The 23872-nt window shown below is 33.1% G+C and overlaps 1 protein-coding gene across 1 annotated transcript; it reads left to right on the top strand.

The window, feature by feature from the left end:
* The first annotated feature begins 567 nt into the window (after window positions 1–567).
* Window positions 568–22591, top strand: LOC140440816 (uncharacterized). Its single transcript, XM_072531180.1, has 7 exons — window positions 568–795; window positions 8705–8955; window positions 15109–15336; window positions 18324–18425; window positions 18823–18928; window positions 22133–22285; window positions 22421–22591. Exons 1-7 carry the CDS (start codon window positions 568–570, stop codon window positions 22478–22480), a joined length of 1128 nt encoding a protein of 375 aa, XP_072387281.1. The 3' UTR covers window positions 22481–22591.
* The last annotated feature ends 1281 nt before the right edge of the window (window positions 22592–23872 follow it).

Here is a 23872-nt window from a genome sequence, read left to right as displayed (position 1 = left end):
CTGGCTCTATTGTTGGGTGTTGATGCCATTATCTTAGTTTTATTTTCATTTACTTGCAGGCCCATATTTTTTGAGGCATGTGACAAGGTGGTATACATTTCTTCTAGCTTGCGTGTTGTGCGGGCAACTAGATCAACATCATCTGCATATGCCAAAATTTGGGATGATATATTAAAAATGTTTCCTCTGCCTTCCTTTGAAGACTAAATAATTATTATAATATAGTCAATCGATATTTCGTAATGCCTTATACAATATTTTAATGGATCTAAAATAATACTTATTGAGCTACAGAAGTTTTAGATTTAAATAAGTTTATGAAATCTAAGACAGTAATTATTGGGTATTTGTATTTTGTATTTTGTATTTGAATTTGCAAAGATATTATTAACTGAAGTGGAATTATAAAATATTAGCGGTGTTTCTCTAAAAGTTTCTTGTTTTATTGAGTATCATTATAAGTGAGGTAGTTATTAAGCAATTTTGTAAGTTATTTATTCGAAGTAGATATACTAATCGTTTTATTTTAAAAGAGCTCTCTTATCAGTCTGATATTCTTTATTAAACATGGAGGGTTTTTACTCAGATATTCAATGGTGCATAAAATTATGTAATTTTTTAGGGGTAAATCCTTTTAAACAAAACCAAATTAATCAGTTTCTGCTATTTTTGTTTTGGCTTACATCTATTACAGGTAGTATTTCTTTTACCATTTTAATGCTTTGTTCCAATGAAGATATGTTAAATGTTAAAAATCTTACTGATGTTACAACTAACTTATTGATGTTTCCACATGTAAGTATATTTTAGTAGTATGCATATTATACGTTATTATTACTTAAATTGATATATACAGTGAGTGGTAAAATTATGAAATAAATTCAATTTCTCGAGAATAGACGACTTTGGATTTAAATACCGAAAAAAAGTCGATTTTTCTTTTTTAATTATGATTTTTTCGGCATACATATCATACATAAGGTCGAAAAGGATTTATAAAACATAATTCAATGTTAAGAAATAAGAAATTGAGTATAGGTTATCAGATTGAGGTTCGTTGAATATTATATATGATCGCAAGTGATATATGATGTAGAAGCTTGGACTCTAAACCCAACTTGTAAAAAATTTGAGAGATTCGAAACGTGGCTATATAGGCGTATCCTTAAAATTCCTTGGACTGCAAAAGTCTCAAACGAAAAAGTATTAAGACGAATTGGACATGGCAGAAACTTTATGAACGCAATTAAAATAAGAAAAAAATTGTATCTGGGCCACATACTTTGAAACGATAAATACTCTTCTCTAGTGTTTTGAACTTGAAAATTGAACTAATTTTAAAGTAAAATTGTGGCTTACTCCCAACAAAAATAGTATATAATTGCATTTCTTGGGTTATTTTACACATTTCCAATATAATTTCTATTTATATTCTATTTTGGCCCTGAATTCAGTATTTTCACCAACAGAGAAAGGTGTATCGATGGTGAAAGTTCACAACCTTCTATGTTAAAATACCCAACTTTACAGGAGAGCATAAAAACCGTATTTTACATAAGTCTTGCAAATTATTATAATTTTTTTCATTACTCCGTTTTAATCATCCGTCTCCTCTACGGCTATGCTCTGAAGCACATCTAAGGCATCTCCTCGAAAAGCGATAGTCAGGTTTACAGTTTTTTCTTTTTCAGACCATCCATTTGCTCTTGCAGCTGATTCGAACTGTTTTATGTAGTTGTTCCATGACGATTTTCCGTCGAAAGTTGGGACTTTCACATGAACAGAACCTCCACTTCCTTCAAATTTCAGCCGTGTTTCCAACTTACATTTCATCTCTACTTCTTTTGTCTCTACTGTAATTGGATTGTTTCCTCTCTCTGCTGTCCCTGTTTCCTCCATCTTCCTTTCCATCTCTTTCCATATCTTTTCTTCGAAGACCAACATATCGGCAACAACTTGGTCTTTTAACGAAGACATTCTGTCGTCGATGGCAGACATCTCAGAAGTGACTTTAGAGATGTTAGCAGAATCTTTGCTTTCCAGAGAAGAAATCTTGTTAGAAACTAACTTTGTTTTCTAATGAAGCGATGTCGCCGGAAACTTTCGAAATATCGCTAGAAACTTTGTTCTCTAATGATGCGATGTCACCAGACAGAAAGTTTGTTTTCTAATGATCCGATGTCACGAGACACTTTGGCCACATCACCAGAAACTTTCGAAATATCGTCAGAAACTTGGTTTTCTAATTTCGAAATCGACGAGATGACAGCATCTTCAAATATATAAGTTTCCGGGTCTAAGCCCTCTTCCTCCAAAGCATTCTTTAGTCGTTGGACTAACTCAGCCTTTTTTCCGGTAGAAGCTAATTCTCTATCCTTGAGATATCTTCTTAAATTCATAACTGTGAGCTCATAAATCGTAGTCATCGTCACAATTTATTTTATATATTCCACTTTTCTGACACCACTGTTGTATTTTTATTAATCTAATTTATTGTTTTTATTTATCATCAAAGGTTCTTATAACACTTATAACACTTACAAGTTTATTTAAAGTCTTTATTTGTACAATATAACTAATTTATTTCACACTAATAATTATATAATTTATTTACATTTATTACAATACGCGCGTTACATTTTAAAAACTCACGCGATATTATCTTCAGACTAACTGTTTTCAACAAAATTCCCTCCTTAAATATAAAATACAGTTCATATTATAATAACATTAAAATTATTATTAAAATACATTCTCGAAACCTCGTTGACCTTCCAGAACTTATCCGATCGTCGTGGAGCCAAACAGGTCTTTTTGCGTAGGGGACTAGAAATTTCTACCGGCAGGTATATGATCTGGAAAATACTTGAATGAGAAAGGATATTTACAGTTTAGATATTACGAGTCATTATTATATATAATAATATTTACTTTTCGGCTGAAGGCTCATTTTCATTAAATGTTTGGTGAACACACATAATTGCCGATACTGGGCTAAGAGTGATCCACATATTGTGTGTGAATTTCACACACTCCATCCCCAATGGTTAACGGATGGTGTGATATCCTAGGTGATCCCATTATCGGACACGTCTTTATCACTGGAAACTTTAGTTAAATATAAAAAGTACGCAAGACTGCATACCTTGGACACATACTAAGAAATAATAAATATAGTCTTCTGCAGGTCATCATGCAGGGTAGAGTCGATGGCAAAAAGGGAATAGGTAAAAAGAGGAAGTCATGGCTGCGAAATATTCGAGACTGGACAAACATGACTGTAGACGAATTATTCCACGTTGCAAAAGACAGAGAAGCTTTTAAAAATGAGGTCGCCAACCTCCGTTAATGGGGATGGCATAGGAAGAAGAAGAAGATCTTGAGTTACTTAGGCAATTGGTTGATCGTATTAAAACAATAGTAGAAAATGATGATAGCTCCTCTACTCTTTGCCCTACCTGTGCGTCAATTTTTAAACGAAACTTTTCGCACTCGTTGGATAGGTATGGCCACCGAGAGATAGCCATGGTAGTGTAATGCGTAACCAAATAGATTATATCATGATTAACAATAGATTTCGAAACTCATGTAAATGTACTAAGACATATCCAAGTGCCGACGCAGCCACCGATCACAATTTACTGGCATCTAGAATCAACCTAAAATTAAAGACAATCAAAAAGCCTTCCATTACAAATAAATACGATAGACAAAAACTAAAAGAAGAAGAATTTAAACATCACTTTGAACAGACAATGAATGAAAAAATTCGAGACAACATCACACAAGTATACAATGTACCAACAGTCGAAGAAAGATGGGATAACATAAAGAATGGTATCATCGATACAGCAACGCAAAGTGAAACTGTCACCCATTATAAAAAGCAAGCGTGGATGAAAGATGAAATAATCGAAATGATGGACAAAAGAAGACAGCTTAAAAATAGAAATAACTCAGAGTATAAACGAAAGCATAATCTGATTCGAAGAAAAATCAGGGAAGCCAAAGAGTTATGGATGCGAGCAAAATGTGAGGAATTAGAAGAATTGCAACGAAAACATGACGAATTTAACACACATAAAAAAATAAAAGAAGTTACAGTACACAAAAGAAATACACCCATAACATTAACGAATAATGAAGGTCATGCACTATCCCTAGAAGACGAAGTAATGGAGGAATGGGAAAACTACATTAAAGCATTATTTAAGGATGATCGAGGATCACTACCTAACTTAAGTGCAAATACAGGACCATCAATCTTAAACGCTGAAGTGGAAAAAGCCAAAAACAACAAAGCCAGTGGACCAGATCAAATATACAGCGAATGGCTAAAATTACTCTCAAATGACAATATAAAAGAACTCACTGTACTTTTCAATCAAATATATGATACCAGTGAAATTCCATCGGACTGGCTAAAATCGATCTTTATTCCTCTACCTAAGAAACCAAACGTTAAGAAATGTAGCGATTGTAGACTCATTAGTTTAATGAGCCATGCCGTTAAAATACTATTGCATATTCTTCTAAACCGAATTAACAACCAGTGCGAAGAAATAATTAGTCAAGAGCAGTTCGGGTTCCGGAGATGCCTTGGAACTAGAAAATCACTATTTTCTATGCAAACACTCCTTCAACGATGTTGGGAGGTAACAAAACCCGTATGTATGTACTTCATTGATTATGAAAAGGCATTTGATCGCGTTTAGCATACCAGACTAATTACCGCCTTGCAGAGCATCCAACTAGATGAGAAAGACATCAAACTTATTGCCAAACTTTACTGGAACCAAACAGCCATTATTAATACCAACAACAGAGAATCAAAGCCAATCAGTATTGAACGAGGCGTAAGACAAGGCTGTATACTATCTCCCACCCTCTTTAACGTGTATTCTGAGAATCTATTTAGGGAAGCTTTAAAAGATCAAAAAGGAATTATCATAGGAGGAGAAATAATTAACAATATACGGTACGCCGACGATACTGTGATTCTAGCTGAAAACATCGACGATCTGCAGGAGCTAATCAATAGAGTTAACATGGAATGCACAAATTGGGGACTGACGATAAATATCGATAAAACTAAATACATGGTGACCAGTAAAGTGGATATCGGCGCAACCCAACTGATATTAAACCAACAACCGCTACAGAGAGTTCAGAGATTCAAATACCTTGGATGTTGGATTACCCAAAATCTAGATCCATCCTTCGAAATTCGATGTAGAATTGAACAGGCAAGAAACTCGTTTCAAAAATTCAAGCCTCTATTATCCAATAACTCATTAAATTTGGAAATCCATGAAAAGTTTACAAGATGTTACGTGTGGTCTGTACTTTTGTATGTGGTTGTATCGAAGGATACTAAAAATTCCATGGACTAGCAGAACTAGAAACGAAGAAGTTCTTCGAAGAATGGGACGAAGAATCAACGAACTCTATTAAATATTATTAAGAGGCGTAAACTGGAATATCTTGGACATATAATCAGAGGACCAAGATAGGAGTTCCTTCGGCTAATTCTCAACGGTAAAATCGAAGGAAAGAAATGGATAGGACGGAAGAAACTCTCTTGGTTGAGGAATTTGCGGCAGTGGACAGGTTTGACAGCGGACCAATTGCTACACGTAGCGCAAGACCGAGATCAGTATAAAACTATTATAAGCATGGTAGTCGCCGACGTTCCGTAGGGATATGGCACTCTAAGAAGAAGAAGGATAGGTATAAGAGGGCAGATGATGGATTGGTATGGTATTTAAAAACAAAAATTTATGCTACTCAACCAGATTCTATAGATGATTTACAACAAAGAATATAGGATGAATATCGACAATTAAATACAGACGTGTTAAGCAATGTCAGAGACGAATTTCAAAATAGATTGTTCTATTGTATGGAAGTAAATGGCAGTCATTTTTAACAATTACTGTAAACATTTTTGATGGAAAAAAACATTTTTTTTTTTCAATCCAGTTTTCTTGCTTTTGTATTCATTTTTCTTATAAACTAATCACTTTAAGTATCATGTGTTATACATTTATAAAATCAGTACAAAGAGGAGAATCCAAATATCAAATAAAAAAAGATGAAAGTAATTTAAAAATAATAAAAGGATGATACGGGGGGCGAGAGGGTGCTTTTCCCAGCAACCTTAAATATGTCATAATGTCTCCCCCTTCAAATATTAATTGACGTGTTTTTGCGCTTTTCCTTCTAAAAATTAAAAGTTTAAAAGTTATTTTGGATAGTTTTATCTGAAAAGCACTGTATATTAAACTTTACGAAGATCTTTTCGATCGATGTGCACCTGAATAATATTAGATATTTATTATGATAATGAAAGCATTTAATTTTTGTCTGATTTATGGACCACAGCCATGGGCGCCCATATATCAAAATCCGGGGGGGGGGGCAAGTCAACTCAAATTTTTATTTTGATCCATACAACTTAATAAAAACTAAAATAGCCGATTGCAAAAATGCAAAAATATAAACATGATTTACAAACAGTAAAGAAATATCAGAAAAGTAAAAGTAATCTTAAACAAAAAACTATTAACAACATATTTTATGGTATGACTTTATACATACAAATTTTATTATACAAAATTTTTTATGTAGGAATAAAAAAATCAATTTTAAGCAAGGATGTTAAAAAATAGTAATAAAAAAAGCAGGTACTCTGAGATACGAAATGCAACACAAGCAATAGTGAAGTTTAAATAATATGTAAGTAACATAATATCTGAATTGAAAAATTTCTTTTACTAGGAAATTAAAACAAATATTCAAAACTGTACTACGTTGAAAGGGTTAGGGTAGGGTGTACACCCTTCTACTACCATGCTTAGCCGAAATTGCATAAATAGTCAAATGTGTGCAATCTTCAAATACTTCGCTGGGTGCCAACTTATTTATATTTGACATTAAAAATTTGTACTATGTTGTAAACAATTGAAGAAATTTAATTAAAAATTTATTTGTTATAATTTATTATAAAAAAATTAACATTTTTTTTTCAGTTAGTATTGTATGTATTATAATTTATTAAAATGAATAATTTCCCAATAGAATCTAAAATGGTAAAATGTTAAACCCAACAAAACGTAAAAAGTAAACTTGATATTGAAGGCTAGTGCTCTGTATCTTGTGAAAATAAAAACTGAAGGTTTCTGGGCTTTTGTCCAAACTCATCTATTACTTTTTTAATAAAATTATTTCGATTGTTTTCTATTTTATTTCTATGAACGCTCATCATACATAGTCCATCTAATTTTTGTTCACTTATAGTGGACCTAATCCAGGTTTTAACCCTTCGAAGAGTTGAAAATGATCTTTCAATCGTGCATGTAGTGGGAGGAAGGCACAGAGAAATTTCTATAGCTTGGGCTATAGCTGGGTAAAATAAGCAATGGTCTAGTAGCTCTATTATTGAAATATCTTCTACATCTAAATTGGTTTAATTTTTCCAATAATAGAGCCACAATGATGCCTGTTCTTTTAGATTAGTAATTTTGTATAAATTATTTATGATTTCTATTATTTTGGCGAGGTCTTCTTCAGTTAATTTTATTAAGTTTTTGGGATGCAAGTTATACAATAACATACCAGGATTATTGTCTTCTGAAAATCTGACACCAAGAGAACTAATTAAAGAATCTAGATACGGAATAAATAATGACACTCAAAAGTCTTCAGCGGAATTTACCCCCCGTTCATTCCGCTGCAAGCTGCAAACCTGCAAACCATGAAGGTCAAACCTTCATGGTTTGACCGTTGTGTTTGCTTTCTAGGAATGGTTCGTGGTTTTTCAAGGGTAATACTTAGAGATTCGGCATCATTTGTACTCTTTTCAAAAATTGTTTTAAAAGTTGTTTCCGCTTCTTGTCTGTGCTTTGTTATCATATCAAGAAATAACTGTATATGATTTTTAACTGCCAGCATATCTATTGATTTAGTTTGTAAAATGTTTATTATGGATTCTAAGAAAGAAGAATATTTGGAAATCAAATTTAGGGAAATTATAAAAGTGGAATCAGATGTGGCACATGAAAGCTGCTGTGCTCTTGATCTTGTTGAGCAATTAAATTTGTTATCGGCTATTATTGTTTCTAAAACATTTTTGATTTCAATAAAATTTACTAGGCCACTATACCAAATATTTAAGTCAAACAAGTAAAAACGTGTAGCATTTATTAAGCGGATATTTTTTTGTGAGAGTAAATTTTGCATTTGACATGGGACGAAATAAAGTTTAAAATTGTTGGTACAGGTACACTTTCTACCAATTAAGGCTTGATACCTACGACATCTCAAAATCCCTCTTTGCATTGTACAATATTGTATGGTACAATATGGTAGGTAGCTACATTCGAGGCATTGTTAAGGAAGTATTATACCTACCGCATTTCTCGGTATTTCGCTAGATTAGTTTCCGGTTGTTTGCTGTTTTGAGGTATTGTTGCAAGTTTCTCGCCACAATATGCGTAAATAATGTATTTTTTTTAAATATACTTACATACTGATTTTTTAAATAATATAAATAATGATAGGGGGGGCAACTGCCCCCTCTTGCCCCCCCTATGGGCGCCCATGACCACAGCAGCCATTAATATTTTGATAAACGTAATATTATGGTTAAACATACGTTAACACCGGCTTAAATAATTAGTCTCAAGTATGAGTAAATTTTTAGGGTATAGTAAAGCTAGTGGTTCTCTTCTTTAATAAATCATCTATAAAGGAACTTATGGAAAGAACCAAAGACACATTTTGGACGCCTGAAGATACGAACGATATTAAACAAAGCCAGAGACTAGGAACGTTTTTAAAAAAATTCTTTTTTAACTGCGTTATATTTTGTATAACATCAACGATAATAAAACCTTTTGTAAATGGAGACGGAGCAAAAGCCTATGCAAAATATAAACCTGACAATTTTCCCAGGTACGTTACGAAATTGTTACTTTTTTATTTATTTATTAGCAATCAGAACAGCCATATATTCTTATGTTACTTACAAAGTAAAATAAATTTAAATTAATGTTAGTAACAAGTAAAGTTGGAAGATTATTCCCAGTCAAACAGGCTAATATTTTTCTTTTATACCAGTTGCCAAGAAACCTTTCAATCTGCTTTTAGTTGTTTCCTTATTGCATGCTTCAATATACAATGGACAAAAATATCGAATATCTTGGAATTTTCTAATACTTTTGTTTTTTCAAAATAAATTCTGGTCAATCAAGTCGTTTATTGTGAAGCAGAGTTTATTTTAACAATGTTTAATGAACAATTTTAAATTTTGATGCAGAAAAAAATGAAAAAAAATGCTTAATATTAAATAAATTAGGTTATTTTACTCCAAACTTAAATGCTAATTTAAATTGCTTAAATAAGAATTTTTTAAGTGAAAGAAGTACATAATCAGTAATGAGTATTCCCCCCCTAGCTCTTATCACTGCTTGCATCCTTCTCGGTATGCTTGCAAGTAAATTTTGGACATATCCTTGGGAAATTGCATTTCATTCATCCTGTGCAGCAACTCGAAGCTGGTCTATTGTATTTGGAATGGGAATTCTTTGTCGTATGCGGCATTTTAGGTGATCACACATGTGCTCTATTGGATTTAAATCCGGGCTAAACGATGGCCAATCCAATCTTTAAATTTAGACCTTATCAATATAATTACTCACTATGGCAGCGGCATATGGTCGAGCATTATCTTGCATTAACATGAATCTTTGATATCCAATGTAACCAACATATGGCAAAATATGATCTTCCAGGATGTTTTAAACGTAAGAGTTACCAGTCATTCGTCCAATCACTTCCACAAATACGGTGCGTACCTCCCAACTAATATCTTCACAAATAATTATACCACGACCTCCAAACTAATGGTTTGGGCGAGATTGCAGCTAGCGAATCGTTCTCCAACACTTCTGTAGACGTAATTCTGACCATCTGGCTTCCATAATATAATTCTTGCCTCATCAGTGAAAAGAACATTTTTAGTTGTCGATATTTCACTGAATATGTGTTCTTGCAAATTCTAAACGACCAGATTTATGATTTTGCAGAAGACGTGGAACTTTGGCGGGGCGTCTGGGCTTGAAGTTTGCTTCTTTTAATGTTCGTCTAACTGTATCTGAACTCACATTAACTTGTCAAACATTTAATAGCTCATTTCTGAGGTGCATCGATATCAATGAACGATTTCGTGTAAAATTAAGAACCAAAAATCGGTCATCAATTGCAGTTTTGCCCCTTGGGCGTCCTTGACCAGACGTTCGTACAAAATTTACTTTTTCGCGGTACCTTTTCGAAGTAGTCGAAACCGTAGATATCTTTTTGAGCATATCCTTCCCCGTGCAAAATTACAATTTGTGCTACTTGGGCTTCATTGCAGTGTCAAATTGGTGGCATAGTTGTTTTTAACTTAAATGTTATCTTAAATTATTATTAAATCAAAACAATATCTAACTAAACTTAATAAATTAAACTAAAAATAACCGAATTAGTATGATTTTTGCTTTACGCGAAGAAGGTTTTTTATGATAAAATGTACGAATGACACTAAACGCTGAATAAACGTCAAAATTAACATCAAAATATTTCAAAACAGTTGAATAAATCAGCCTACAATATGAGTATCATCAGTAATTTAAAATTATTTTGAAATAATAGTGACTACAAAAAAAATTAAAAAATTCCAAAATATTCGATATTTTTGTCCATGAGTGTATAAATTCTTTCTGCCTTCTGGATAAAATATAAAAATAACGTAAAGATTTCCGCTACCTTGAAAAATCGGGGTAACTATTTTGATAATGAAGAAGTTGCAGATCTTGAAGATGTTACAATGGGAGTACGCTATGAGTGTTTTTTTTTATTGAACAATTTAAGGAAAAATTAGCCCTGGTAAAGTTGGTGTTTTCAGAAGATGTATTGGAAAATTTTGAATGTCTAAAGAAGCATGTTTCACAGCTGTCTGTGCATCATCGAAATGATGATTAACACCACTACCGATGATGATATTATTAACTTTTAGCTACACACGGGTTTAAACGTAACGTAGCTACACACGTGAGTACGTTGTAGGTATACCATATATTTGTTGTAAAATGCCACAAAACCTTAACATATATAATTAACGCAAATTTTCAAGCCAGCTAACTTCCATAGCATGTACATGTAAACATAGACTTTGTACACTGATGTACACACATAAATTAAAGCGACCAATAAACCCGGGCACCCTCTCTGCTGGTCCTTGTTCTGGTTCCAAACCACAAATTTCTTGCAACCTGAAGCTCATAGTCCTCGTACAATCGACAAGGGACATTGATAGCATTAGTGAAAATTCTTTACGTGGTGTTGAGGAACCAGGGTTATTATCATTGTAAATTATAAAAGCTTTTATAGTAGCCACATTTCATATGCTGTAAAAAGTTACCATTGGCCATCGTCGAGTAGTAGGTCGAACACAATTATATTAAGTGCTTAATTTATCTACCATATCTACTTCCCCTTTTGTTTGATTATATGACAAAAATATATATTTTTGGTTTTCCAGATAAAGGGTCAATGTTATCTCCATAGTACATAGTAGGTATTAGTAGAAAATTTCGGTTTTTCTTTGGTACGTAAAAAGCAAGTGTTGTCCCATTACCAAATCCAAACAATGTGGAACCGATGGGCCGACGACCTGAATTTGGAATAGTGAATTCCAAAGGGAGCTGTTTTTTTGTTTTTTGCGGATGATTCCTAATAAAGTTAAATTATTTGATTTTAGGCTGTCTGCAAGCTCTATACTAGTGAACCAGTTATCTGTGGTTATATATCTGTTGATGCCATTTATATGCTGAGAAAGTCTTTCTACGACTGCTTTTGCACTGTTATCTATTTGGAAGAGCCATTTGGTTTTTTACCCGCATACACTTCTAAGTGGCTGGTATAAAATAATTTGGCATCAGATATTACGAAAATTTTAATTCCATACTTGTTCGGCTTGGAAGGGATATATTGTCTGAAGCTGCATTTTCCGCGAATTGCTTTAAGTTTTTCATTTATTGTAAGACATGAAGAATGACAATAGCATTTTTGCTGAATTGAATTTTGAAGACAATTGGTCTAACTGAAATACTTCTTGCCTAGTTCGAATATCATCAAATCGGGCACATCTCATAAGACATTGAAATCTCGTTTTATTCATAATAAGTCGAAAGGCTTCAATGCCGCTGCCATCAGTTCTCCAAAGATCTTTCACGTTCATATAATTGGCCTTTCTTAGTCCAGCAAGGTAGGCAATACCAATTAGTGCCTTTATTTCAGAAATGTTTGTAGGTTTTGCGTCCCTCTCTCTGTTAAAATTGGATGACTAATTTTTAATGTTTATATTTTTATAAAACCGTTCTTGATCAAATGGAATATTTTCCCAGATGTCGTGCAGAGTTTTTTCAGATCTTAAATAATTTTTTACTCGCGTTAATTGTAGAATAATGTTAGTACTACGCATTCTAACCTTTTTCGTTAAAAGACTTCTTCTAAACGTCATTTTAAAAAGAAAGAATAGGAGTTTTTTTCTGCAAATCAATGCCTTTACCTATACCCCCGTGGAAAAAAGTTATGAGGCAAAAAAGTTTTTTATTTTGTTTTTTGAATCTATTTTTGTCAAAAAAAATATTTAGACTTAAAAAGGTGACACATCGATAGGAATTTTAATTTTAAAAAACTTCTCTGTAGATATGTATGTACGAAAGTGTATAAAATTCACCCTAATACAATAGGGACTGATTCACCCCTTTCTTAAAAAGTAGAACTTCGCGGTTTTTTCACATTTGGGGATACATAGTTATGTATAAGAGTAAACATCTTTATGACACTTGGATATCTAATGTCCCAAGCAATGCACGGTATGGCAGAAACTCGAGTGGTTGGTTTGACCAGTCTCTTTTCAAAGTGCTGCTTCTCTTTATTTAATGAAACTCTTACAAAGTAATCGAACTGAGTAAGGAAAATTCCATAAAATTTGTATTCTTGTCCCCCTCACCCTCTCACTTGACTCAGCCACTAGATGTGGCAGTTGTTAGTCCACTTAAAAAGACTTGGTGAAGGGTGCTCTAAGACTGGAAGAACAAATTTAAAGGACCTATCCCAAAACAGTATTTTCCAGCCTTATTGAAAAAAACGTTTGATGAGATGAAGGCTTTACACGAAAATATTAAAAAAGATTTTTCTGGAACTGGTATTATTCCACTGGATAGGAATCAACTATTGAAACGACTTCCAAAACCATATGAAGGTGAAAATGTATTCCTAAACATAGCAGCATCTGTTGCGAATTTGTTGAATTCAGAAAGAAATGCTTGCTACCTGACAAAAAAGAAAAAAAGTGCCTGTTATATCTGGACAAAGTGTTTTCATAGGAGATTTCACAGCACCTGAGTTTTATTAGCTAGGCGCCTATGAGGGTCAAGTTCTTCATCTTCTGATGAAAGCCAGCCCTAAATTTTGAAACAGGTGATTTTGTTGACGTGAAATATTCCACTGAAAAAGCAACAAATATTTTGTTGAATTACTTGAGGAGATAGAAGAAGAGCTGCTCACCATAAAATTCCAAACAGAAAAAACTTAACTCAAACAGAAAAAAGATAAGCTGTTTTTCCGGCAGTGGATGATATATTCCAAATTAACAGTAACCAAGTGAAAAGGATGATCTCGAAACTGACCATCCTAAGAAGGGGCGGCTATGAATTTCCAAGGAAGCCGAACCTAAGGGCGTATTCAATTTAATTAAAATTAAACTATAAGTAAATTAAAATTAGTTTCTTTAGGCAGTTTAATAACTTTAACCGAAGTTATTAAACCGTGAATGGAGTAACCATCAACAATATTAGATATGCCGACGATACCTTAGTGCTTGCTAATTGCGGAGAAAACCTTCAAAATCTAATGAACAAAATAAAACAGACTTGTGATCAGTATGGATTAAAACTCAACGTTAAGAAAACTAAATATAGGTAAGATAGTTAGCAAACAAAATTATATACGGATGACGGTATAAAAGTCGGAGATGTCACACTGGACAGAGTAGATAAACTCGTGTATCTCGGCAGTAATATCAATGAGAGCTGGGATCCAACCGCAGAAATTAAAAGCCGAATAGAACAAGCCCGAGCTGCCTTTGTAAAAATTAGAAACGTACTTTGCAGTCACGATCTTATCATTGACCTTAGAGTTCAAATGACATCTTGCTACATCTTTCCTGTCCTGCTGTATGGAGTGGAAGCGTGGACTCTTACTGAGGCTATCCTTAGACGCTTGACAGCCCTTGAGATGTTGGTATACAGACGACTTCTGAAAATAAGCTGGGTCGACAGAGTTAGAAATGAGGAGGTCCTTAGACGGCTAAACCAAACAACACAACTGGTCAATATAATAAAGAAACGCAAGCTGGAATACTTCGGTCACATTATGGGACACCCTGAAAAATATGATCTTTTACATCTGATCCTTTAGGGAAAGATCCAAGGTAATCGTGGTCCTGGTAGAAGAAGATCATCATGGCTGAAAAATCTAAGGCAATGGTATGGAAACTCAACTACATCGTTATTTAGAGCTGCTGTCAATAAAGTCACGATAGCGAATATGGTAGCCAACATGATATCCAACGATCGATAACGGTCATGGAACTAGAAGAAGAAGAAGAATAACTTTAACGTATTTTTATTATATAATAAATCCTTTTGATATTAATAGTTGATTTTTTACTTTTTTGCGGATTTTTTTATGAAAGTAATTTTTTAAAAGTTTTCTTTGGTTTACACCCCCGTTCTGGGGTTAATTGAATCTTCTCATACAAATAAATAGGGTGTCCGTTTTGAACCCGATGCGGAGTCAATCGGGACAGCTAAAGCAATATTTTTTTAAAATGACCTGCCAATATGACAGTTAAGTATTTCTTTTATAATGCTCTAATAGGAACCTACAATTTTGAGCTGGTCTGAAGCCTCTAGCGTTTTTACAAAAAAAGGTATTTAGCAAAATATCTGAAAATTGTCCCGATTCACCCCGATTGACGGTATTTAAACTTTTAAGGTATTTCTTCCTTATTTTGGAAGATACTGCCTGTTCCGCAGCACTACTTTCCATATCTTGTTTGGACATAGTCATCTTGATATTGTTAATGATGGCTGAAGTTCAGTTTAGAATGCTGAATACGAAGTTAAATAATTTATTTGATCCGGAAAATGGAAAACAAATGACCAAACAAGAAATAACAAAAAGAGTAAAGGAATGTGTGGATCATCAAAATTTTCTAATTGAGTAAGTATTATTATCTTATGTGATTTTATTGTTCGTAAGGAATACTATTTCTGCAAAGGATAGTATAGTATTTAGCAATAACATTTTTCTTTCAGTTTCATTGCATTCTTTCTGTTACATAATACACCACTGGCTCCCTTCCACTTCATCCATCCTGCCCTAACTTCACGGCATGCATCTATTTCCCCATTTACTCTGTAATACCAATCCTAGGTGCTTAAAACTATATTTGTAATGGTCACTCCATTTAGGAACATGAACATTCTAAATATTCTATTCGTCTCGTACTAAGTTTCAAGTTTCGTAACACCTTTTTTTAAGAGCTTGTCTCCACTGTTCCAGTTTATGTTCTAAATCGCTTTCAGTATTTCCTACTGACACTACATTATCAGCATGCATTAAGCATCACGGAATATTATTCTGTAGTTTCGCTGTTATTTGATCCAACACTAATAAGAACAAATACGGACTCATCATTGAGCCCTAATTTAATCCCAGTTTCACATACATTGTATCTCTCTTATATATTATGTTTTATTTACCGGGGACTTCTATCTAATTGAGCGCCTACCACAGAACCTGACAAGAAACTTACCATCATCATCATCATAAGTGGCTCGACAATCCGTTGTGGATCTTGGCCTGCTCACAAAGAAGTCGCCACTCCTGTCGATTCCTGGCAACTTCCCTCCATCTTCTAACCCCTAGAATCTGTAGGTCTTCTTCCACATCATCAATCCATCTTTAGAATGTTTAGAATGGGTTAGAATAATTGAAGCTGCAATTCAATTTCCTCAGAAAAATATGATTTTTCAGCACATTCGGTTTTCCTTATTAAAACGATACCGAATGTGTATTGAAGAAAATGAGGGTCATTTTGAACATTTATTGTAATATCATATTTATAGAGGTTATAGACTATTTTTTGTACTTGTTAATTCATTTAAGCCATTTATTTAGTTGCACGTAATGTTTTAAAGGTTGATGAAAAGGGCCGTAACTCAATAAAAACTGTTTTTTTAAAAAAGTGTTAAGAGGCAAAAAAATTTTAAAAATAATGTGTTAAACTGATGATGCAACAAAATTCATTTGATTTGTACGTACTCAAAAGCTTGGGGGGATTTAGAGCTGAACACCCCCCTTAAATTTTTTCTGTGCGCTTAGATTTTGTTGTTTCTTTTGTATGGAAAATGCTTTTAGAACAAGAAAGTAACGTGTCCATTTTTATTACAAAATTTCAAGTAGTTTAGGAGATAAAGCAAAAAAACAATTTTTATTTTGTAACTTCAAAGGGCTTTTTTTGTGTACACTTTTGTACTAAGGTAAGTTGGATTCAATAAATTTATTTTTGTTCCCGGAATGCGTGATTTAATTTATGATATACCTTTTTGAAACACCCTGTATTAATGTTTTCAGGGAAATGTTAACGTTTTAACTATATACGAAGTGTATATAAAGTTGTGATCTTTCATCTTATTTTGCTGTGGAATTTATTAGAAACAAACGCTACATTTTATTAATATTTCAAGATAACTTCATCCTTTCTCGACATTTTTGTAAAAAAATCGTCTCGTTATCTTTATTATCAAAAAAGAAAAGTACGTTCAAAGCATAACGTGATTTGATTGAATTATAATACTCACTTAATGGAAGTAGTTAGTTGGCTATGAAAAATAAAACAATTAGGTAGAACAGTTTAAGACTGACAATATTGCTTATATAACTCAAATAGACGGGTGAAAGTTATTCGACGGTGAAGAGAACGCTCTGCATAGTGCAACATCCGACCTATGGCTTTACTCAATGGAGGATCTGTAATGGTTTGGCGAGTGATATCTCTTACAGCGCGAACGGACCTTGTTGCTTTACGAAGAGTTCCTTAATAAGTGAAGGGTATATTACAGATATTTTGTCTAACCATGTAGTTCCATTTGTTTTTTTGATCCTTTGCTCAAGTAGAGGCGGAAATACTCGTTATTATGTGTTTTTGGGAGGGGAAATTGTTAAACATTATTTAGGTTATTTTTTTAGGCTTCTTGTCGAATTAAATGTCAATACAATTGTTGTAAGTATGTAGCATCGAGTTAGAATCTATGGAGAAGCTATGATAATATTAACGTGTGTATTAAAAACGGCGTAGGTAGGCGTGGCTAACGATGATACCGATATGGCAATGGGATCATGGCCGGACTCAATAATATTAAAACTACTATAAAAATATGACTAGTTATTCAGAAGATTTAATCATAATCTAAAAAAGTGCAATACATTTTTAATAAACTATGATTTATTTATCCCGCGGTAAACACTAAAAACACGATATATTATACATAAAGATAAATTAATACAGTCAAATACTATTAATTTATTCTCTGAAGTACGGGCCATTACTTTGTTTACATATTTGTATACTAACCTGTAGAACGTTATTCCTGAAGATTTTTTATTAAAATTGCTTCTGCTACTGCAACTACGTTGAGAACAAGAAACCATTATTCTGCACTATTACAATATATTATTACAGTTTCTATAAAAGTATTATAAAACTAAAAATATTCGAAAAACAACAAACGTAAACAAACATATACGATCTGTCAAAAGTGTCAAAACAATCTTAACAATATGGTCGAAGTGAGGTCGTTTTTAGTCACGTGATGCCCTCTCCATATATTCTAACTTGATGGTATGTAGTGTTTTCTTTGCTGTAAATGTTAATAAAAACTTATTACATGTAAAGTTCTGTATAATCTTTGATAATAGAGAGATCGATATATTTTTTTACGAAAATGTTGAAAAAGGATGAAGCTATCTTGGAATATTACTAATATATAGTGTTTGTTTCTAATAAATTTCACAGTGTTGCAAACTAAGATGAAAAACACAATTTTATTTTTACACCCAGTATACAGCTAAAACGTTGGCATATCTCATATAACCTATTTATTTTATCGATTTTGAGAGTTTTTAAATACATGTATTTTTTTTAGCTTTCTAGATCAGTTTAGTGCCACCTTTTCAGGAGTAACTCTTTTCTTCTTAGGCGATATTATTTTAACCATGTGTATGCGTATGTACATAATCTCAAGCGAGTAAGTAATTTAAATAAATATTTTACTATTATTTGAACTGTTGTGCTGTATCCGGAAAATACGCTGAAAAAGCTCCTCTTTCGAATCTGTGAAGTAACAGAAATCTGGAGGTAATGTGATGAATCTGGTCGAGGTGTCAAAAGAGACTTTATCAGTTCCAATGTTTAAAAACTGCTTCAAAAACACAATTTCACTTTGGTCTTGTTGCAAAGATACTCGCATGTCTTTGTCTTTACTTACCACTATAAATTTGATGATGTTAGACATGCATTTAGTTCGTCCCAAGCAGTTGATTGGGGAGTAATTGGAATAATTATTATCTATTAATTTTATTACTTTTAATTAATTCCTATTGTTTTATTATCTTTTTATACAAAAGTTGGTTTGATTTTTTTAGCACTACAGACATGAATTATCGCATCGAAGCGTTATTTCATCTGATTGCTGGTCTCAATCAAATAGTTCTTTGCTATTCCATACCAGCTCAAGCGCTAATGGATCAGGTTAGTATTTACCATTGATCATATTAATTAATAAAAACAGTTTTATTAAACCAATTATTTCCCCTATTTCTTTATCGATACCTTTCGACTTCTTTATATTCATGACTAAATTTCCATAGTCTGTTTGAATTGTGCTTCTATTGATTTTCTGTGCGAGATCCATAAAATAAGACAAAAAAACGTATGAAGACTTAGTTTACTTATACTAAAAATTATTTTTATATATTATGTGCTGAATCTAAGTCTTTGCTTAATTTTTTTGCAATCTGCTTTTTATTATTCAGAGTTGGGATAAAGTATGGGACCAAATATATATCTTTTAAACGAAAAAAGCAGTATTTATGAAACTTTGTATACGAGTACAAAGACGCACGGCGCATGTGATGCCATATTTTTTATTACGACTCAGAACAGAAAGGTTTCTAAACAATCTAAAACATTTTCCATAACTTTACTTTCACCATGAGCCCCAAATGCTGTTATTGGCATTAAAGTCATCAACAAGAATGTACGGGAGGGGAAGCTGAAATATAAAATCGACTAATTGATGGTGTGGTCAGATGGGAAGTATATGCTAGAAATGGTAAGTTTATTTGGACATCTATCAGGAACTTCTACTGCTTCTAAATCGGTGGTTAAAGATAGAAGGGAGGAGTTTACATAACTAGATACAAATATTGAGTTACCACCACTGGTTCTTGTACAGTTTATGCGGATGCGAAGATATCCTTAAAACTTTTTAAGTGTTCCTTGATGGTCGGTTTTAAAATTTTTTTGTGAAAGGAAATAATTTTTTGAATTATTTCTTGCTGAAGATAATATCCATCGCAATTCCATTGTATCAGACTGAATTTTATTAATTTTCAAAAGGAATAAAAGAAAAGGGAAAAAACTATTGAGGAGCAGAGAAGTGAATCTTTTTGATTGGGATGGAGCTTTAGCTTAATTTGATTTGACAGACGTATTACACGATTTTTTAAAGATCTTCTTTGATCTCAGTAGGTATAGATTAGGGCGAGATCCTGGCTATAATTAAAGAGTCATTGATGCCAAAGGAGTTTTCAAGGAATGTAGTAAGTTCGGTTATGTTAAGTAAAAACAATTCTGGGACATCTTCATAGAGTTTGTTAATAATGGAGAGATTCGTAAAGTTTATAATTCTGGATTAATATATCGATATAATCAGATATTCGGATTTTGTTGATATCTTTCTTTTTGGCAGGTTTTTGTATAATAGGTTAATGAAAACTCAGGCGAGGGCATTGGATTAGGAATTAGAAGAGGGTTAGGAGGGGAAGTGTGTGATAGGAGCTGAGGTAGGTCAAGGATACTATCAGTATAACGTGACCTTTTTTTCTCCTGAGGAACATACTTAGAAACATTTGGAATGATGTTACTAGTGGTTACAATGACATGAGATGGTTGTTCAATATCTAAAGGGGTAATTGAAATCGGAGGGAAGTCATAGTATGTAATATGTCCAACTTGTTCGCAAAGAAAGCATTTAAGTTTATCAGTTAAAGTAAATAGTCTGTGAATTAAGTTTTCAAAAGAAATCGCGGCGGAAACTCGATACATGACTGTATTCAACATCAGGTGATCCACATGAAGAGGTAGATGTTAATTCTAGATACTGGAGTATTTTTTCAATTATCGGGTGAGGAATAGGTGAAAGTCTGTATATTGGAATAACAGAAGATATTTCTTTGTATTAAAAAAATTCGGTAAGAACGCATACTATAAACGAGTACTATGTAGTGGTTAACTGTTTTCAAAGCAATTCACAGAAATATGAAGATGATTTATTCTGCTTGAGAAGCTTTTATTAAGACAGTGTGAACATTTTCTGATTTTCAATGGCTTTTTGAATAATCCTTGGTTCATAAAAAAGATCGCTAATATGATTGTGAAATTTTCATTGTCTACTTTGTGACCTGTATATGATACTAGAGAGAAATCAAATCGGAATCACAAACTAAATTTGAATGTTCGTAGATTCGGTTTTCAATTATTCGATTGGTTTAATCTATGTAAGATCGCGTGGGTCTGTACAAGGTATTTTATAAATTACATGATGTTTGTTAGAAATGTTGTCGGATTATATAAAAGAAGGTAATTTAAGATTACAAGTTTGTTTTTTATTTCTTTATAATTTCGATTTTTATCTATTTTGTCTTTGATATCCTTGATATATGAAAGAAGAGCTTTGGTATGGTCAGTGTCTGGAAGGATAGGGTGAGAAACGAGGAATGCTTAAAAAAGCAAATACTGAAAGAGAATTGCTCAACTTCATTAAGTTGAATATAAAGAACTAAACGGGCATAAAGAACACTGGCGAGCCTGTCATGCCGCGAGAGAAAGTCTGGCCTTAAGATAATTTGCCAAAGCACTATTATAGATGTACAGCACTATAAGAAGAAGAAGGTCAATCTCTCCATCTTTATCGAGAACTAGATTCTGGGATGTATATTATTCAGACGTGTTTGAAACAAAACCAAAGCATAGTCGCCGTAGGGCCAAATGAAGACTATACCGTCAATATACTGTAGCCAACATTTAGGTAGGTTTAAGTATCTATTGATAAAGAAAGTGCTCAGGTTTTAAAATCATCTAAAAAGATTGGAAATGACTGTAGAGAGTGGAGAGCCAATTAAGCTAAGTTTGGTCTAGGTCAAAGTCATTGTAGAATTTATTTTAAAAGATGAAATAAGTTTTAGACGTGCAAAGTTTAACTAGAGATGCTCTTGTTGAACATTGTGCTTGGTTTCGAGAATATTTAGGGTTTCATCTATAGAAATGTTTACGAAAAGTGAAACGACGTCAATACTTACTAGATAGTCTGAGGATGAAATAGTATACTGTTCTAAAAGTTCCAAAAATGGTAGTAATTTTTGACGAAGTATAAGGCATTCTCTCCGAAATATCGTACTGCTTTTGGCTAAGTATTTTGGAAATGGTTGTATGGAAATGTATAGGTACTGACGATGGGATGATGAGATGAAATAAAAATTTTATCGATTATAGATATCTCGTATACCTAAAATACTTCGACTGTATGGTCTGCCTAACATTTATAAAGCCGATATTCCAATCCCAAACTCTAATGCACCTCCATAGAATAATTATCATGTTCGGGTATATAAATTTTTATTGTAATATAGTTAGTTGCCTTTATAGTTGAAACTCAGTTTTTTTGTTTATTAGGCAGATGAAATCAGTAATAGCGCCTACTTTAGTAAATGGTATGAATATCCGCAGTACGCTAAAAACGTTTGGCAGATCATGGTCCGAGATGCCAGAAGGATTGAAATAACTGCAGGAGGTTTTGTCATGATAGATTTAAAAATGTTTATGGCGGTATGTAGATACTCATTTTTATTTATTTATATGAAAAATTTCTCCATTGATTTACATTTCATAACACAATAATGTATTGTAGTAAAATTTGTTAATTTCTTTAGAAAAACAATATTATTTTCGTTTAATTTTTAGGCTGTCAAAACCATTATATCCTACTGCATGTTTTTAAGAACAGTAAGTTTGGTGGACTGAAAAATGGCTACAATAAAAAATAGTAGTAAAACTATAGTTAAATATTTTTAAACGAGCACCAGTCACAAGAATAAATGAAATAATTATTTTGTAACACATCAATGCATTCAATAAAACTATGTGCATAGTATATGTATTTTTATTTCTATGTAACTTGTAGACTTAATGATATTAGGCACTTCTTTATGTAAAATGAATACCACGCCATTTTTTCGCCTATTTGTAATACAATATCTCATGCTCGTATTTGCTGCATTTCAATTTTAAATAATATGCTAGATTATCTTGATACCTACGTTTCATTCTTCTTCTGGATTGTTGTCCTATCGATTCTCTTCAGTCAAAAACTTTTCCGACTGTTGTACCTTCCGCTCACCTGATTACATAGCCTATCCATTTAAGGTGTGCTACCATAACTCAAAAATGTAACGTCTTCGCCACAAACCTTGCTCCGGTATTAGTCCATATAATATTCTTGTCAGAATTTTCCACTGGAAACTTTTAAACAGTTCCGATCATTCTCTATAATTAACCACGTTTCTGCTCCATATACGATAGCACTGGTCGTATTAGTGTTTTATAGAAGGCCTATTATGTAGTTTTGGAGCCATCTGTCTTCTCAAGCCATAGTAACACTTATTAGTAAGCACTATTTTTCATTTTAGACTTCATCTATCTATTCAAATTTAGAAAGTTGACAACAAAGGAAGAATAATTATAGAAAGAAAGAAGCGAATAAATTCAAGAGAGGAATTTATCGAAAAATCCTTTGTGGATAACAGACCTAAATTGCAAGAGACGTCGACGAAGAAGATGGAAGGACTTCCAATCCTAGACGTAGAGGTAAAACATACGATACAATGTGCAAAGAATTGGAAAGCTTGTGGGCCAGACGAAATAGATGTAATAAAACTAATAGGTGATAACAACATAAAACTACTGACACATACGAGGGCGGATTGATATAAAACTAGCCTTTGATAGAAAAAACAAGTTTTTTGGAATTAAATCGATTTATTTCTCAACAAAATCCCCTTTTAGCTCGATACGCTTAGTAAGACGATATTCCAATTTTTTTATCCCATCCGAATAGTACTTTTGCTCGAGCTCTTCAAAATAGGCCGAAGTTTCAGCGATGACTTCATCATTTGTTGCGAAACGGCGTCCTCCGAGCCATTTTTTTAGGTTTGGAAACAGGAAAAAATCGCTGGCGGCATGATCTGTAGAATACGGTAGGTGTTCAACCAATTCATAGCCCAATTCGTGTAATTTTGCCATGGCGACGGCCGATCGGTGAGCCGGTGCATTGTCTTGGTGAAAGAGCACTTTTTTGCGTTCCAAATCGGGGCGTTTTCGACACAATTCGGCATCGAATCGATCCCATAATGATGC

The sequence above is a fragment of the Diabrotica undecimpunctata genome, chromosome 5 (assembly GCF_040954645.1).
Source record: "Diabrotica undecimpunctata isolate CICGRU chromosome 5, icDiaUnde3, whole genome shotgun sequence".
NCBI lineage: Eukaryota > Metazoa > Arthropoda > Insecta > Coleoptera > Chrysomelidae > Diabrotica > Diabrotica undecimpunctata.
This window is presented reverse-complemented; position numbering and strand designations above follow the sequence as displayed.